The sequence below is a fragment of the Lissotriton helveticus genome, chromosome 10 (genome assembly GCF_964261635.1).
Source record: "Lissotriton helveticus chromosome 10, aLisHel1.1, whole genome shotgun sequence".
Taxonomy (NCBI): Eukaryota; Metazoa; Chordata; class Amphibia; order Caudata; family Salamandridae; genus Lissotriton; species Lissotriton helveticus.
The window spans coordinates 856749239-856767520 of NC_136071.1; the positions used below are offsets into that span (position 1 = coordinate 856749239).

Sequence of the window (18282 nt, forward strand, 5' to 3'; positions counted from 1 at the left end):
GAACCTTGAATTGTACATTGATAGAGCATTGATAGTAAATAATATGATGCGAGATACGAAGGAGACTCCATGTTTAGCAGACTGGGGAAGGATGAATTTATATTTTGACCTCTTTAAACGTATATGCTAGATTCAAAATACAAATCTCAGCCTGAGCAACACTTCACCTTCGTACAGTCAGCCAACGTGATTGGACATGTAAAAGTCAAAGAAGTCGCCTGGCTCTTAATTTCATCATTGCAGACGAGGAGGTAAAGCGGGTATGGTCGGCATTGTGTTGCTGCTATTGGGATTTGAAAAAGCACTATCTCATACCATGGTTCCTGAAGGGTAGCGGATGTCAAAACGAGGCACTAGACCCCCCCTCCATCCCTTTAACACGGATAGTGCTGCCTAGATTATGATGTACCGAATACAACTGAATGCACTTAAAGAGACAGACTGAACAGGGTTTCAATCAGGGAGAGGCACTGCAACGCAGTTTTTTTAGTATTCAGTGGCAGGAGAGAACTCCGAGCAGTCCATTCAGCAGAACTCAGAGGGTGGGACCCAGGTTAACGGATTAAGGAGAGCATGGATCCGAACAGGCAATGAGAAAAAAAAAATTCTGTTTATGGCAACATTATTTCTTCCCATGTGACCTCTTTCATGCAAAGTAAAAAGTATGACAGGGTAGGAAAGCTTGCAGCGTGTGATGGAACACTACGCTTTGAAACTAGTTCTGAGATCCTTGCTACAAGTGAGTGAAATAGAAGTGGTAAAGAAACAATGCAGAACGTAACATTTTTCTTTCATATCAATCGAGTGAAGGAGTTTATGGATTGTGTATTGCCCGAGAGTTTTCACTGTACCTTTTTCCAGTGTATTCGAAATTGTTGTATTTTTTACGACTGTCACCATGAAAGGCAACAGTGCAGTACAATTATTCCAAACCCGCGCAGAGCTCCAGGCACTTCCAAAGACAAGGCATGCCTCACAGCTTGGATATTCTAATAGGCAACCACCGTGTCTGTAAGGTGGTAACATACACTCTGCCAGCTAATGCAGGCCGTCTTAAACTTCTGTGCCAGATAGATGTCGACCAGGAATGGTCCTCGAGAAGCGTAGCAAGAATGAGTCAGACACACTTGACTCATGGGTCTCACTGGTAATAATTGAGTGACGGGGTACCTAGATAGGGCCTAAGTCACTATCTGTGTATTATGAGTGAGTAGTCAATTCATTCAACCTTTGTGAAGCTTCTTGATGACACTTTTGGGTTTGATGTGAAAATATGGACGCATTTGGAAGTGGAGCCGTGGGTCTCTTTTGACACTATTTTTACATTTCACTCTGGGAAGTGTCTGTACCGGCCAAAATCATTCAAAGACAAATGAGAAATAGTCAAATGGGATGCTTAATTACAATTTCCACTTTTTCATGTGCTGTGAAACGAATATAATACAACAATTTTGACATTACCCTTATCATAGATTATTATTAAAAGGAAAACCTGTGAACAGGAAAATAGCATAAAAACAAAGAAAATACTTTCCTTTAAGGATTACTAAATTATACCTGTCCAGTTCCAACTTCTCCGCAATAGACAACATTTGCTCCCATGCAGCTCAATAGTTCTTTGGCAGCATCAAACTCCTGCTCAACTCCACCAACCATAAATGTAAGGTTTCCAGACCGTGCAGCTCCAACACCTGAGGAATAAATATTTAGGTTATTCATAATCATGACAACATATTCAGTTTAGCGGTCATCCCATAAATATGCACATGTGAAGCAACCACATTTTCTCCGAACCCTCAAGTGTGCAGCTGTATACACTGATATTGACACATTACTTACAAAGGGCCCCAGATGTTACAGAAAAAATGAGAAAAACAAGAAGGACTAAATCACTTCCATCTAATCACTGCAAATCACTTACATCTCATGGCATGAAAAGGCAATCTCAAAACAAAAGGCCCTTTTTGAGGTAGGTTAATGGTACTAGCACAGACCGAAACTGCAACCAATTCAATAGGATTTTGGAAGCAAGGTTTGTAACCTTGTATCCAGATTCCAGAATGGCATGCCCATACATGGAGGGACCCCACAATGAAGCATGCCACTTTAGATTAAAAAAAGTATATACATTCTGAAATGTGCAGATACGTTGTACACCTTTATCTAGCAGTGTTCTAATAATGTAATGCTGTTTAACACGCATCATGCCTATCCTTAACGACAAGAATTATAAGATGGCCTCTTTTTTTACTTCACACTCATTTTGGTGTCCAGAGTTTACCGGATCCTGGGGTCCTTTTTAAACAAAAGTTGATGAATTAAGGCAGCATGTTGCATACCCATCCACGTACCAGGATGGTTATGTCATGAAGTGGGTGCTCTTCCATGTTAGTATCAGGATTTTTCAACAAGAAATTAAAACACCAAAGCCCTGAGCTATGATGCCCATGCACTGTTGGGCATTAAGAGAACATGCCAGCTACTGTTTAGCACTCAGGACAGCTAGAGTTTGTCATTATCCTTCTTAGCGCTGGCACACCCTTTGTGCTCACCGAAGCTCTGTAGAAATCTAATGTTTAAAAACTTAGTAACGAGGGAAATTACTATATAACTTCTTCTATGTCAAGTGTTTCACTACATGAATACACGTTCTTGAACCAAAGCCAAGCAGTATTCAACTTGAAAATACTGTGTGGGGGACCTACAATTTGGCCTAATCAACCTGGACAACTCTAAAATAAGAGTGATGCTGCCGCTATGTACAAATATCAAAGAATCTTTACTCTTTTACAGAACCCTAGGTTAGGTCTGACCTCAAAAACCATCATTAAAGCCTTACAGATCAAAGTGAATTAGATATGTTCAGGAATGATACAGCTACGAGGTCGTAGAAAAATTGACCAAAACCATGAGATACTGCACAGTTGTTGTTATCAATGTCCAAATTGGACTACTGTACCAATCAAATGTCAAGTACTTATTAAACTTTCTAACATGGCTGCATTGTCAAATGCCTTCGTTGTTACAGTATTTATTTATTTATTTATTTATTCAAAGTTTTATATAGCGCGAACAAGATCTTTACAGATATCAGAGCGCTTCACAGAGAGAGGGGTAGGGGAAACAGGGCTGAACAGAACTAATGGGAACAATATAATAGTCACTAAACATAAAAGGAAAACAGTAGTGTACAGAGCACATACCAATATACATCCAGGTAACAAGTAGTATAAGATGGCGCAAAAACATTGATCACGCTACCACAGAGTTCAGGTAAACTTTGGATGTAGGGATGGCTTATACCAAATTCTAAGGATAGAGCGAACAAGGGGTGGGGGCAACGTGAGGGTGAATCAACAAACTAAAGTGTATCATATAGTGATCGGTAGTAGTAGAGTAGCATAATAGTGTCACAATCACATAAGAGTATAGTGTCAAGAGGCAATCAGGAGATCAAAAGTTCAACAATACACAGCGATGCAGAGACTCTGATCCATCACCTGTAAAGTTCAGGTGAACTTGGCCATGAGGATGGTTTTCACCTCTTTCTTGAAGAATGCAGTGGAGGGGCTAAGCCTGGTTTCAGGAGGGAGTGCATTCCAGATCCTGGGTGCCATTCCTGAAAAGGAGCGCTTATATGTTTTTTCCTTCCGGAATCTACGAGGTTTCAGGAGTAGGTTTTTTGTACTTCTATTGGTTCTCGAGCCACTTGATATAGACAACTTTTGAGCAAGGTAGTTGGGTGCCTTGTGGTGCACGGCCGAGTGTGTCATAACGGCAATTTCTAGCTGTATTCTGGCTTCAAAAGGTAGCCATTTTAGAGATTTTAAGTCTGGGGATATATGCGAATGTTTTCGTGAGCCAGTGATGAGTCTCGCGGCAGCGTTCCGGGAGGCTCTTAGGGGTGCTGTTGTGGCTAACCGGAGTCCGCTGAGGGCCACAATTCCATAGTCTATGCGAGGGATGACTAACGCTTGTACAGCCGTTTGGAAGTCCTTGGCTGGGAGGAAGGGTTTAAGTTTCCTCAGTGTGTTGATTTGGAATTTAGCTCCTTTTGTTGCTTTGATAACGTGCTGTTGCATGTTAAGCTTGGCGTCGAGTGTGATGCCTAGGCATTTCGCAGAGTCCACGATGGTAGGTTGGACATTGAGTGCTGTTAGGTTATTGAGCCAGGTTTGGGTGGTGGTAATTTTCGCCGGAGGTGAGATGAGTAGAAACTCAGTTTTCAGAGCATTTAGTTTGAGGTGATTAACGGCCAACCAGGATTGAGTGTTACTAAGTGTAGAATTCAGAAGTTTGATATCTTCCGGGGATCGTAGCTTTAGGTAAAGTTGTGTGTCATCGGCGTACATATGGAATTGAACATTGGATGCTTGGAGCAAGGTGGCGAGCGGTTCCATGACGAGGTTGAACAGTGTGGGGGAGAGGGATGATCCTTGTGGGACACCTAGATCTGCTGGCACAGGAGTAGATAACACATTGTCAATCTTGAACTTCTGAGTCCGGTTATAGAGGAAGGAAGTAAACCATTTGAGAACAGTTCCCGATAGACCCATTCTAGTGCTTAGCAGCTCCAGTAAGTTCTCGTGTTTGACCGTGTCAAATGCTGAAGAGAGGTCAAGAAGGATGAGGAGGCAGGATTCATTGCGATCTAGAATTTGGAGGGCGTCATCGATTATGTGCGTCATGGCCGTTTCCGTGCTATGATTCGCTCGGAAGCCTGACTGATGAGCGTTGAGGAGGTCATATTGGTCAATGTGTTTTGTTAGTTGGACACATTTTTCCAGCAGTTTGGCCAGGGTGGGAATATTAGTGATAGGGCGGTAATTGTTCAGGTCAGACGGGTCAGCTGTAGGCTTCTTGAGTATAGGCGTGACTTGCCCCACCTTGAGGGAGTCTGGGATGAGACCTTGTTGAAGGGAGCTGTTAATGATTTTGGTCCAGAGTGGGAGGAGCAGGGGGATGAAGTCTTTTACAGCATTGGCAGGTAGGGGGTCTATGTGGTGATTAGAGGGCTTCAGGGTGCCGAGCAGTTTGTGTATTGCTTCTTCCGAGTAGGTGTCGAAGGACAACCATGATGCATTATTTTTAGGTTGAGTGTTAGTCATTCTGGTGTGACTGGGGAATCGGCTTACATCCATGATGAGGTCATTTCTTATGTTGTCGGTCTTTAGCTTAAAGAAAGCAGAAAAGGCTTCACAGTGTGGGGTATCGCTTGTTGTGCTGTTTGGTTGTAAGGGTTGTGTCTTTGTTTGAGTTTTGATTAGTTCGAACAGCTTTTTTGGCCTGTTTTTTGCTTGGTCCAGCTGGCGGCTAAAGAAGTCAGACTTGCACGCTTTATTTTCCTAAAGTAGGCATTTCTCTTGTTCTTAAGCGTTTTGAGATGCAGTGATGAGGGGTCGGATCTCCAGGTGCGCTCTGCCATTCGCATAGCACGCCTGTCATCATTGAGTCTGCCGTCATACCAAGGGTTGGAAATCTTGGTGGAGATTCTCTTCAGTTGCAGTGGGGCGGCTTCGTTGACTATTGAATTCATAGAATCAAGGTAGTGATCGGTCAATGATTGAACATCCGAGGCACCTGATGGGGGAAGGAGGAGACTGCCGATATGGGGAGGCAGGGAATTGGGGTTAAGATTCTTCATGTCCCTTTTCCAGGTTTTGGATTTGGTAGGTTGAGCCGCGTTAAGTTTAACTTTTTTGTTGATAAAGAAGGTGATAATGTGGTGGTCTGACCAGTCACAGGGTTGGATCGCCTCCAGTTGGGTAGAGTCCTCTTTGGCGATGATGAGATCAAGTATCGAGCCTTTGTCATGTGTTGGTCTATCGCATATTTGGGTGAGGTCAAGCGCATTAAGGAAAGTTTTGAGGCTATTCACCACTGCGTCTTTCTGATCGTTCCAGTGGAGATTAAAATCACCCAGGTAGACTTGGCTGGTCTGCCGACCGGCATTGGATGTGATCGTGTCCATGAGTTGTTGAGTGAATGTGAGGTTGTCACCAGGCGGATGGTAGATGAGATGAAAGGCACAAACTTGTTTGCCCTCGCTGGCGATGTCGAGGCAGAGGAGTTCACAGGAAGTAAGGGAGGGGGAGGTGGCTTTAGTGACGGAGAGGTTGCTCCTGAAGATGCAACACTCAAATATATAATTGTTTAAAATAATAGTGGTGGCAAACTGCTGCAAAAGGCAGGAAAATTACCTTTTTGGGGGTATAGTGAGCACTCTATCACACAAGATGTTATTTTGCCTGGAGAGCTTAAAAACACGGCGCAATTCCTGCCCACTGTACCCTTGAACGGACCCTGAAGAAACAAGTCTTAACAGCACAAGTTTTGCAGGATACTGATTTTTCGTATTTTGTTAAATCAATCACATAAAGACTGGATTTTACACAAAATCAGTCCTAAAATGTTGTACAGTTTTCAGGGTAAATACAGAATTGTGGCCAGATATCTTACTATAGGAGTAGACATTCAAGATCAGTTACAGTCTAAAACATTATAAAAATTTTTATAATATAGGATATTATACCCACAGAAACGCAAGAGAGATCCTTGCAGTAGTCAAAACACATCCACTTTAAGCAGTATGACTTTGCCAATCATGTCTTTTATGATTAAATACTTCCATCTCTGCTGTACAAAGGCTGTATTGTATATTTTCAAACACAGAAGGAGTCAATCAATTGTAAACTTATGAAAGCAAAAGAAACCCGTTCTAGTCTGTCACAAATTATGACAAGGGAAATGAAATGTATATTTTAATACATTTACATAAAGAGAAGAATACAGGTAACTTACTCCCTTCCTCTGATACATATGGTTGGCCATTTAACACCGAGTCTCAAGCATGTTTCACTATCAATTCTACATATAGTTTACAAAAAGATGTTCATATTTACAAACCTTTTATTTGACTTTTGATTTGTGAGCGTATGCTCCCGAACATGTTATCAACATGCTGACTGCTGGAAGCAAATGAATCCTTTGAAAGAGGATCTTTTTCTTCTGATACGCCTTAGGGGTCAGCACAATTAATTGCCCAAATTTCCTTGAAGGTCTCAGGGTAACATTTAATTTTGTGGATGCTGAAAAATATTTAACACGTGGGGCCAATAAAGAAAGCACTCAAAATCCACTGCATCGTGGAATCTATTCAGAAAAAAACGGTCCTTTCTTCTCCATATAGTTTCTTTTATGTATGTACTTAACAGTAATACAATTTTTAACAGAATGTTTCGCCCCATGCAACGTTCATAAAACACAGAGGACAGTAGTTGGGTATTGATCAATTGTGCTTTTGTCTTGTATAATATTGGCACAGACACACACATCTAGGAGAGAAACATTATAAAATTTCTTTTGAAAACAAGTGTATAAAACACATTTATATTAGAGTGGGGTAAATTCGCTGGGACACTGAGTTGCAAAAGATGACTTTTCAATGCAGTTCAGAACTCTTAGAGACAAAGATGCACAAATACTTGGTGGTAGGGTGTTCCAGTGGAGTGAGCCTAGGATGTGGAAGGACCAGAACTTGAAGGCAGTGGAGTGTGGTCTTGGAATGCCTAAATGGTTATGCTAAGTTGGTCTTAGGTTCAGAGTAGGTGAATATAGGATAGGATGTGAGAGATCTAGTTAGGGTCCTTGCCATTTATTTCCTTGAAAACAAGCGTCAGTTGCTTATATAAACCACTGTTTCGTTAGATAGCCAGTCAGCCTAATGGTGGCATGTTGAGGTTGGAATGTGTCTGTAGACTGAAAAATGTTCTGATGGCAATGTTTATGACCTTTTCAAGTGGCCATTAGAGTAATGAGGTAGCCCAAGTAGTAAACAATGTTAGTAATCAAGCTTGGGCAGTATTAGTGAGTGAATTTATGTTTTTGCTTGCTGAAAAGGATACAAGGGTGGATTTTATATAGGTGTACTAGCATCTTGCTGAGGTTGATGTGCTGGGTATGTAGGATTCTCATGTGTGGGCTGAAGAGCAATTCAAGATTTCTGGGAGGAGGAATATTTCAGAATATCAGTCGGAAAGGACATTGGGTCACTTGGAGAGGTGGATGCTGGTTTAGATGGAAAATATAGGAACCCAATTTGAGGCGATTAGCATAAAAAACCAAAATCCTACATAGTATCCTCCCTTTTAAACAGTGTAGTGAGGAGATAAAGTTGCACCTGTACTCCAGCACATTCAAGGGTGGGAAAAGAAAAAATCTTTTTTATATACAACCCCCACCCACTTTAGTAGTGGCATGCTTCATCATCAGGTTCACCCTAAAGGTCAGGGTGGGCTCGACCTTATTCCAGGGAGCTCTCTGAAGAAATTAGTTTTTGGGGAGTTATTTACTAATAGACATAAGAAATCCTCATCCACCTCAAGGTATCCCTTTATTCGTGGGAATGGTTAAAAACAATGAAATATACAGGGTAACCAGGATATTGTGGTCCTATGACCCTAACCTAAAAACGCCGACATGTTTCTGCCCTACTCTATTAGCATAAAAAGGTCCTGGGCATTCTTCAGGGCAATAACAGAGAAAACGAATTTCCCCCAGTGACGCACTAGTGCAATTTTTACAGATAAATGCATAGCATGCAAAAAGTAAGCTTGTGCATGCAATATAATAGTTTGTGTACTTGTTGTGTATTGGAAGTACCCCAGATGTAAATAAATTATACTTATCAGTGGTAGGCCCTGTAGTCAAACTAGCTTCAAGGGTCCCTACCCTTTGCAAACCTGTTCACTGCCCCACTCTCCCTGGCTGATTAGCATTAATGACCCTAGAGCTAGGCAGTGACAGACAGGCCCGGACTGGCCGTTGCGGGCATCGGGCAATCCCCCGGTGCGCCGCAAGGGATGATGAAAAAGGGTTCAGGCAGATCAGGCCGTTTTACCCCTTTTTTAGGTTTGCCCGGCGTTAGCCGCTTCTCACCCAACTTATGATTTACCAAATAAAGAGGCAGGCGCTGGAGGTTGGAAGGCAGGAAACAGGAGTTTATTTCCGACGGAACAGAACACGTCAAATCAGACAACAGGGTATCTTCTCGAGGTGCTCTCCCAACATCTGAGGCCTGGCCTCTTATACACTGGTTTATTACTTTATTACATGCAACACATTCTTAGTAATGCTTTGAAGTACGGAGAAAGGCGTCTTTGGAATCCCCGGTTCAGGTCCGCTCCCACACATCTACAGTAGGAGTCCCCACCCCTAATCTCAGCATGATGGCTATCGCGCGGCGGGGTATTCCGCTGGGAACAGAAATGCGGGTAATCGATTGGATCTAGGGGTGTGAGGGCATTGATTAATCCCCGCTCCTTTGAAGTGAGGCGAGGTCCTACTGTAGAGGCAATAAACCGCATCTGTTGGGCTAAGTGATGGCCTGGGGTCGGGCCGAACAATCGGGCAAGGAGGAAGAGGTTATCAAAGGGCCTGTTTTATGAATGAGATGAAAGGGTGTGGGGGGTTCAGCGCGGGATGTGGCTCGGAGGCAGGGTTGCGCTGGAGGTGCGTTTAGGGCCAAGTAGGAAAGACCGGGGGCTGTCGAAGGGGGGGGGGGGGGGTGCTTGCGAAGCCGGGGTGTGAGGGGATGAGACGCGCTGGCTATCGGCAGTTGGCAGAGGGGTCATGGCATTCAAAATGGCTGCTGCTTACGCGCACGCATGGATCCGAAAGGAGGCAAGATGGCGTCGATAATGTTTACGCCACGATCTAGATTTTAACAGGGAAGGGGCCGGTTTTGGGCCCCTGGGGGCCGATTTTGTTACAGGGCCGTTTTTGCAGCGTTGCTGCGAAAATGGCCCTGTAACAAAATCAGCCGAAAACAGGCTCTGGCAAAGAGCGCAGTCGCACCCCCCCAAGCCCCCCCCCCCCCGAGGGTGGGGGGGCCGGCCAAGCACTTTGCCAGGGCCGGTTTTGGTTCCCAGTCCGGCCCTGGTGACAGATAGCAGTGAGACAGTCTGAGACACAAGCTGGAGTGAAAAAGGAGAAAGGATGAAAAAGATTTATGTACAATCAACAAAGGTGGTATGATATCCTAAACGAAGAAACAATATCCATATTTGTGATGCATAGTGAGACAATGAGAGGACTGGGTACCAATCCTGAGGTAAACCCCATGGAGTCTAGTTAAGCACTATTTTTTTTATCATGTTGGATAAGGCCCTTGGAAGATCTTTGCTCTCCAAAGGTGTCTCTTATTCTACTTTTTCCCATCCTGGGTTGTTTTTAATCATGTCTTAGAGAGAAAAACAGCTAATGTTCGTTTTTGTATTGCGAACATCCATGAACTTTCTCAAAGCAATTCTTTTAGAATAGGAAAAATATTACAATATCTTTTGACCAATCTAAATCAGGTCGAAAGGCCTCTCTGGCAGACAAGCTTATTGCATACGGGTTATGACCAATATGAGAGCCGGAACAAGCTTTCTAGAAATATCTCCCTGCCTCATGGAACAACAAAACTGCATTCATTGTTCTACATTGGAAAGCACTACATTCAACCTCATATAAACACACTTATCATGCACATTCATTTTCAATTTCAGAAACAAGGTTTTACAAGAATGTTGCATGGCTAATGGTAAATCTATATTTGCCAAAGCATGCCAGTCTTTTTTTAATGTATTTGTGATAATAAATGGTCCACACACCTATAGCTATTTTTACATTATTCAAGCATGTTTACAACTGATGGTTGTTTAAAAAAAGCCAAGAACCGTTCTCAGTGAAAATATTCCGTTTAGCATCAAACCTGTGGTCACAGAAATGTCCAACCTTTAGGCAATAAAGAATTTCTTGTAACAAAGAAATAATAATGTTCTGATGAATGGCTCTGAGGGTTTCACGGCATCACCCTGATCCACATTAAATGCTTAATGTTGTCTTGTTATCTGGTTAGCCTCAAATTTACTGTGCGACATGATTGCAAAGATCACGGCATTTATACCCGGCAATGATTCCGTCCTGCTCCTGAAGCTATTTTTATTCAAACCACATCGCGGCCTTTAACGCTAATCCTGTCATCTGACCTGCAGCAAATGAAGTCGACGGCTGAAGTCAATGCTTGCAAACACAATCCTGTACTATCCATCATAGGTCACCAGCTCCCTTTCTAGATTACAGACTTCCAAAGAGCATCGGGGAGACATTTATTAGAGCGAAATTAACGCCGACACTAGTCCTCAGCTGGTTAATCTTTTGGCAGCTGCACTTTTTCACCTCCACAAACACTTATGTTTCAAGTGGAATCAAATAAATGAGTAGGGCCAAAAAATATGAATGCTAAACAGTTAATCTTCAAACACAAACTGCTATGTGGTGCAACTCGCCATCTTTTACCATTACCGAATTGTGCTTCCATAGCTCATTAGGATGACCATTTGTCAGAAAACCATCAGAAAATCTGGGTAATTAGGCCTAATTGCGGTAGTGTCAAGACCACAGAACCACCTTTGTGATTTGTAGTTTTATACTTCTATAGGTATATAGAAGCGTTTTTGTGTCTGGCCGGATTGGCATGACTTAGTTATGTTCAAGCTTCCTGCAGTTTGCAGCATTAGCTGCGGCCCTCCGCATTAACGCGACAACATACTTACTGTATGCACATACATTTTCCTTTCTACACCACAGGAAACCACTTAAATCATTTTTATTGCAAAATTAAAAGGCACACGAGCAAAAACAAGGTTCCCATTCACAAGGCTCGTTCAGCCTGCCATACATGTCTGTGGCAGCTAGCTGGTTCCTGGTTTGGCAGTTCATGCGTTCGTTTGATGTTGACTTCTCAAACCTGCTAATAAATGCCCTTGTATATTCATGCCCCTACCAAAGGCTAGGTAACAAAAGTTGGGAGTTACCTGTGCGCTTAAAAATTAATTGGCTTCTTGCACGCCAGATTGCAAGGATATCAACAACAAAACATGTTTTTTCCTGCTTCGTTTGAATGTCATGGAAGGCATTTCATCCACAGGCAGATATGCACACAAAATGCGTTTGGAAACCATAAAACCCTAACAGGGAACTTATGCACATTAAAAGAATTCATTATCTTCAGTTTTGAGGATCTTACTTCACATACAGTGGGTCTTCCAAACATGAGCCCCGTCCTGTAAAAGATGCGGTGGTCAAGATATGCTAGGCCAGCAGTCTTTACAAGACCCCGCCCGCCCCACTGCACCGCCCTCACTGGAGAAGTGGGATGGTACACTAAACACAGCAGCATTACAAGCTTTTATTAGTTCCTCTGACACTCATGTTACATAAGAAGTTTGTTTAGTTTTTATACTATTGGGCATATCTGTACGTATGCTGATCATTCAGTTTGGTTGTAAACCATATGTTGTCCCACACAAAGAGCTGTAGTGTGGGGCATGTTCTCCAAGTGAGAAACACCACCCAGCGCTCATAAAGAGATCTAAAGGCTGGTTACATGCAGCAATTCAATTCAAGGGTGCTGGGGACAAATATCGTGAGCGGGTGTTCTCTCTCAGAATGACCATGAAAAACTATCGTTTAATGAAGACAGTTCACACTGATCCACAACTAGAAGCAGACCTCGCAACAAAAACGGCTAAACTGAAATATAGGATACAATAAATTGACAAAAAGCAATCGCTTGATTAGAGGAAACGCAGTGGCTGTACTAAATACTGTCAATGCATGTACATGATCTACGACAATTAATATAACGGCAACTCACCTTGCATGTACCAATATATGAACGAGAAACTAAAAAAGTAAATAAAAAGTTTTTTTTTAATAAAGCTATATCTTTGGAAACCTTGCTTTCTGAACTGCGATGAGTACTGGTTGTACTAGTCAGTGTTTTTAAAGAGAAAGGGAAGTAACCTAAATGTAGAAGCACATATTGATCTCAGCAGAGTTTTGTACAGCTTGACAAACTCTACCTGCGCTCACAGAAGAGGGTCAAACTCCTGCTCCTTTGTAGAGATCTTATTTTGAGGTCTATCCAGGTCACGTACAATTTCAAACATGAAGGAAAAACCAATATGTGCCCTTAATTTCCTTCATATTCTCAGGGTCTTTGGTAATTTGCTATGTGTTGCGTACGGAATATGCATAAAGCATCATGTACTGCTAGAACATGAGTGGCAGCGTAGATATGAACCACAGGGGCTCAGAAAACATGTCACTTGAAAAGGATTAGTAATCGAGAGCAACTGAATAGTGCACTGCATAAAACTAACAACTCAGGCTCAGCCAAAGTTAGACAGCCTGACCAAACCAGATAGGGTGCTCAAGCTCCAAAATCAGAAACTGAACACTGGCTGCTGAACATCACGGTTGGTCAATGGTCAGCGGGGAGAGGAGTCCATAGGAAATTCAGGAACCAAGGTGACTTGAATAATTTCGGGTGTGCTTTCGCCTGTTGGCCCTTGCTGTGCTAGGATGGTGTCAATAAGGATTTTGACAAACAAGCAACACCTTATTGTGCAACTCCCTGGCCAACGAAACAAGTCCTCAATTGCCAAATTGGAGGTATTTTGTGCAGCAATCAGAGGTTTAACTCCAAAAAGTTGTTCGGTAGGGATCCTCACAATAGTTCCATGTACTTTAACAAGAACTCTTTAGTTTATTTTAGTTGCTCATGGGCACACTACAATCGATTAAATTATCTGTATTGGTAGCCAGTGGTTATAATAACCCTGGCCTGACCTGCTAGGCATCAGCAATTCACTATAAATTATGCAAGTTTAATGACATGAAATGCTAGGCTATCTGTGAGTAGTGTCAAATTACAAAAAGAGCAAATTGACAGCTCCTTTGGACATAGTCATAGAGGAAGTCCCGCTGCTTTTACTTCACATGTCTTGGCATTTAAATGGCATCCAGGGGGTCCGAGCTGTCTGCTGCCTCCGACGAGCAGGGCTTCATCATGGCTGAGACCAACTACCGCATCAACGCCTACACAGGGATCTACAGAGGCCTGGGCATGACATGCCTGGCCTTAGCATGGCAGCTGCCTCTGCCTTTGTTTCCTTGGCAGCCTAAATGGCAGCCCCCAGCTCCTTCTCCGATTGGTTTTATACTCTTCCCCCCCCCCCAACCCCTTCTTTTACCTCTATCCTCTAGTAGGGACATGTTCTTCCGCTACTTGACTATGCAAATGTAGCCTATGTAACTATTCAAAACTGTTTTTCCTGAACGCTGAGACCTAAGCAACATGGCTGATGCACGGTGGAGGTTTTAGATAGCTATAGAGGAGATTGGCCCTGGTTTCCCCCTCGACAGTCACCTACCCAGCCGGACATTGGGCACAGTTCTTCCTCGTCTCCCTGCTATGGCTCCTTCCTCCCCTCCCTCCTACGAATTCTCGCAACATTATTTTTTGTTTACTGTACCTTAATATGCTTTTGTAACCAACGTAACTTGTAACGCAACGGTCCTCTTGTAAAGCGCTCAGATACCTCCGGGTCTAGCCAGCGCTATATAAAATTCTTCAAATAAAAATAAAATATTCTGATTGTCTAGGCCAATATATCCGCCATTACCAAAAGTCAAAGGAAAGTGTGACCGAATCAGATAGGTAAATAAGAATTAACTTCTTCATAACAAAATCAAGTGCAATAAATAAATCTGAGGGGGATCAAAAATTGGCTTAAGTCTTTCCCTGTTCTGTTGATTCTTCTCCCTCTGTTGCAAGAGGGTTGTACAGCCACAGCTCCATTAGTCTTTTTCATACTGTCTGCCATGGGTGTTGGCAAGAGTGTGTGGTAATACATGTGTCTCCACTTTATCAGAAGTAGCAGCTCCCGTTGTGTCCGAATGCTATTCTATATCCCTCCCACAGTTGTCAATACATACAAAGCCATTGTGCAGTTGCAAAGCTTGCAAGCTTCAAAATCCTCGGATTGCAACCATACTACACCCATCTTGTGATTCAGTAATGCATACTGAATAACAAAATTGGTTTAAAAACGCATAAGGAATCACTATTTGGAAGGGAGATATTTAGGGCCTGCCTTCTAAATAGCGATTCCTTACAATGTTTTGCACATTATTGCTGGCAAACATTGAAAAAGCTTGATTTGCGAGGTGGCCCCTTGGAACTCCTTCGAGAATCTTTAGATAAAGTCTGTTGTGGAGTAGGCAGTTTTCCAGGGGATCACTCGCATGTCACAAACTTTTATTTTTATTTTAAAGCTTCTTTCAATAATCAGCCCTGCTTTCTGTTCAGGGGAAAAAGTTTACCCAAATGCAATCTCACACATGGTAGTCTACTGACCACAGCAGACTACCATCCCTGTGCTGGCATCCAAACAGGCAATTTGTGACCTACCTCATGTAAACTGATGAAGTAGGTTGGATTACAACCCATTCCGATTCTGAATTTTGTAAACTGACCTATTAGTACACAAGTCAACTCACAAAACATTCATGTCCATTCGAAAAAGTCGTGCAATTTGCAACCAGTTTTTACGAACTAAAATGTTATATATCCGGCCTACACTGGCTTCCTGGAATCACCCACACTCCTAACGAGAGGGCAAAAATATCCCTTTCACAGTACGAAAAATAGCAGCATGACTCTTGAGTAGATCAGTAACAGAGTTAAGGTAGGAAGGGAACTATAGCAGAACCATTGTCATCCAGACAACCTAAGATCACCTTACGTTAAATTTAGCCTTTTGTGTTATTACATGGTAGGATACATTTTCGTGGACTGAAAACCCCTTAAGGCATTGTATGATATTCTTTATAATTTTACCTCATCCATGCCAAATCCTTTGCATTTTATCCACTATCGTGTTCTCATCTTGCTGCTGTGTTGATTCAAGAAAAATGGAGCATGCTGCACCCAAATAATGACAATGGAAAACACGTCAGACTTTGTCATAGCATAAACATATTTGATATACCTGTAGTAAAAGTTATAATATTCATATTTTTGAAAATACATTTTCCACAAAAATGAAACGTATATTCAAAACTTAACAGGGTTTAATTACCACTACGATTGGATTGAAATAATCCGCAATATGGTAAATCTGTGACACCTACAGTTTGGGTGAATGGTGTGAGGTGGTAGAGTATAGCGTAGGCGTGTTTTAGGTCTCTCGTCTGATCTAAGCATATACTGAGATGCATAGTTGAAAGCGTGTCTCCATCTACACAGACACACTGGCACTCCACTTCATATGCTTAGACTATAAGTGCAAACCTGTAGTTTGTCTCAAAGCCATACATTTTCTTCCTCCTTAGTTTATGCTCCTTGAATAGTCTTTTTCTTCATCACTGGGAACCAACGTCCTCATATCATTAGTTAATGAATTTTTATGATATGTTGGTACACTTACAGGTTGCAAGGTGAATGGAAAAAGATTGAAACTTGGAAACTGTCTAGCCATGAACCATGGACAGATGCAAAGAGAATATACCACACAGCTAGTCAAAATTAAAATAGAGCTAACTCTGTGGGTGATACTTGCAGTTCTTAAAAGGTAAGATTAAAGCAACGCAAATAAATCCCTACACAAATCTTCAGAATATATTATGTTGTAGCTACCTTCACGCCTCTTTTACAGGCCTCAGGAGCTGCAGCAATCTTATTTCTTTAAGGTAAACACCAAAAATCCACCTTTTTTTTTTTTTAAATCTTGATTTTCAACCAAAAACAACAAACTCAGTAGTTAAATGCATTCAGACAGGCTCTTCAGTATTATCGCAAAATATGATAAAAGCAGACGGCTTATGACGGTACAGTCAGTGGGAAGGCCAGGATAAATATAAACAACTGTTAATCAGCACTTATATAACCTCTATACCTCGAAAATAATAGTAAGAAATCCGTCTGTTACATAGGTATACATGTGCTGTAGAGCTATATATAGTGTGAAATCAACTACTTACCCTCCCGTTCCCTCCCACAATCCTTCCTCCCCCACCGGCATGTCGCTTATCACAGCGTAACTAATCTCTACAACAAATTGGAGCAATATATCTGTACAAGGTACCATATACATAGCACTATAGAAGAGCATGACTACTTTGGGAAAGGGGGGGCGCATTCATCCATTCCTTCTCCCATAGTGGCGCAATCATCCGCTAAGTCCCACCTCCCGATTGCACACTCAGGTCTGATCCAGAGTCCGCATCTATAGCCTTCAATTCAATAACTAGGGTCTCCCACACCCGGGCTGCATCTAGTGCCTTCTCATTAAGGGACTGTTGGGCTTGTTGCAGGCGAATTACACTTTCACTCCCTGCCCATGTAAGCAGCGCCGCTTTCCATCTAGCAAAAGTCGGCCATCCTGCGTCTTTCAAGTGAAGTGTGATTTCCCTTTTAGCTAGTACCAGTCCCAGATCTAAAAATGTACTGGTTATTTTAGTCTTGCTAGTGTAAGTAAGTAAGTTTATTGTGCATAGTTAATTAAAACCAGTGCAAAGCGTAGTACAAAACAGTAGAAAATGGACTTTAAAATATCATTAAAATTTGTACATTGTTATCGTCATTAAAAAGCATGCACAGAGGAACCCAGTCTGATTAGCCAGGAACAATTGTCTTTATGGCGGAGCAGCGTGTTCCCGTGAGTCCCGTAGGCCGCCTACATGTTGTCTGTGTCAATGATCTAAAGTTTTTTATTTTGACAGTTTTTGCTCGATCATTGCAAGGAACTTAACGTATCTGCAATTCAGTTTCGTGTTCGAAGGGTTCAGGCAGGCGAGGACCGCTTGCCTTCTCGTACAAGTCCCTAGCTGCTTAAGCTGGGCCTTTAAGAGCTGTTGACGGGCTGGCCGTAGCTCTTCGCAAAGGCAGGTCAGATGAAGTATATCGCCCTTGTCTGTGTTACAAAACGGACAAACCTCGTGGCCATTACTCCTGAGCCATGGTGGAAGATACTCTCTGCTGGGCAGAACCCCTAGTCTGTATTTCAAGAACTTCAGTTTTGTTGTCTTAGGATAACCCTGGCTGAAGTAAGGTTGTGGTGTCAGCGTTTTATAAGAGTTTAATGACATCCAGGCATGATTTCTTTTGGCGAATGTGGCCTTGTCCTCTAGTAAGGATAGTGTTTTAACAGTTTTCCAGACTAGTTTTTTGAATGGGTTGTGCCCAAGTTGCATGTCCCAAATCACAGTTAGATTAGTAGCCACCAGAGCGGTCTTCAGGTAGGATCTTGCCTGAGATATATCCCTATTTTGAATGTCTTGCCATAGCAGCGAGTTTAGAGTGTTGGTGGGGGCCGAACGGAGTTTGTGGCAGCAGTTGATGTACGCTCCCTGTCTGGCAAGGGCTTGCTTTTGCAAATCAAATTCCAG

General features: G+C 42.4%; 1 protein-coding gene across 1 annotated transcript in view; it reads right to left on the reverse strand.

The window, feature by feature from the left end:
- The window catches only part of HIBADH (3-hydroxyisobutyrate dehydrogenase), a 523510-nt gene that overhangs the window by 92757 nt on the left and 412471 nt on the right, over positions 1-18282 (reverse strand). Inside the window, exon 5 of the mRNA XM_078663482.1 lies at positions 1558-1691. Within this exon, the coding sequence (XP_078519608.1) occupies positions 1558-1691 (134 nt within the window). The remainder of the gene's footprint in view (positions 1-1557; positions 1692-18282) is intronic.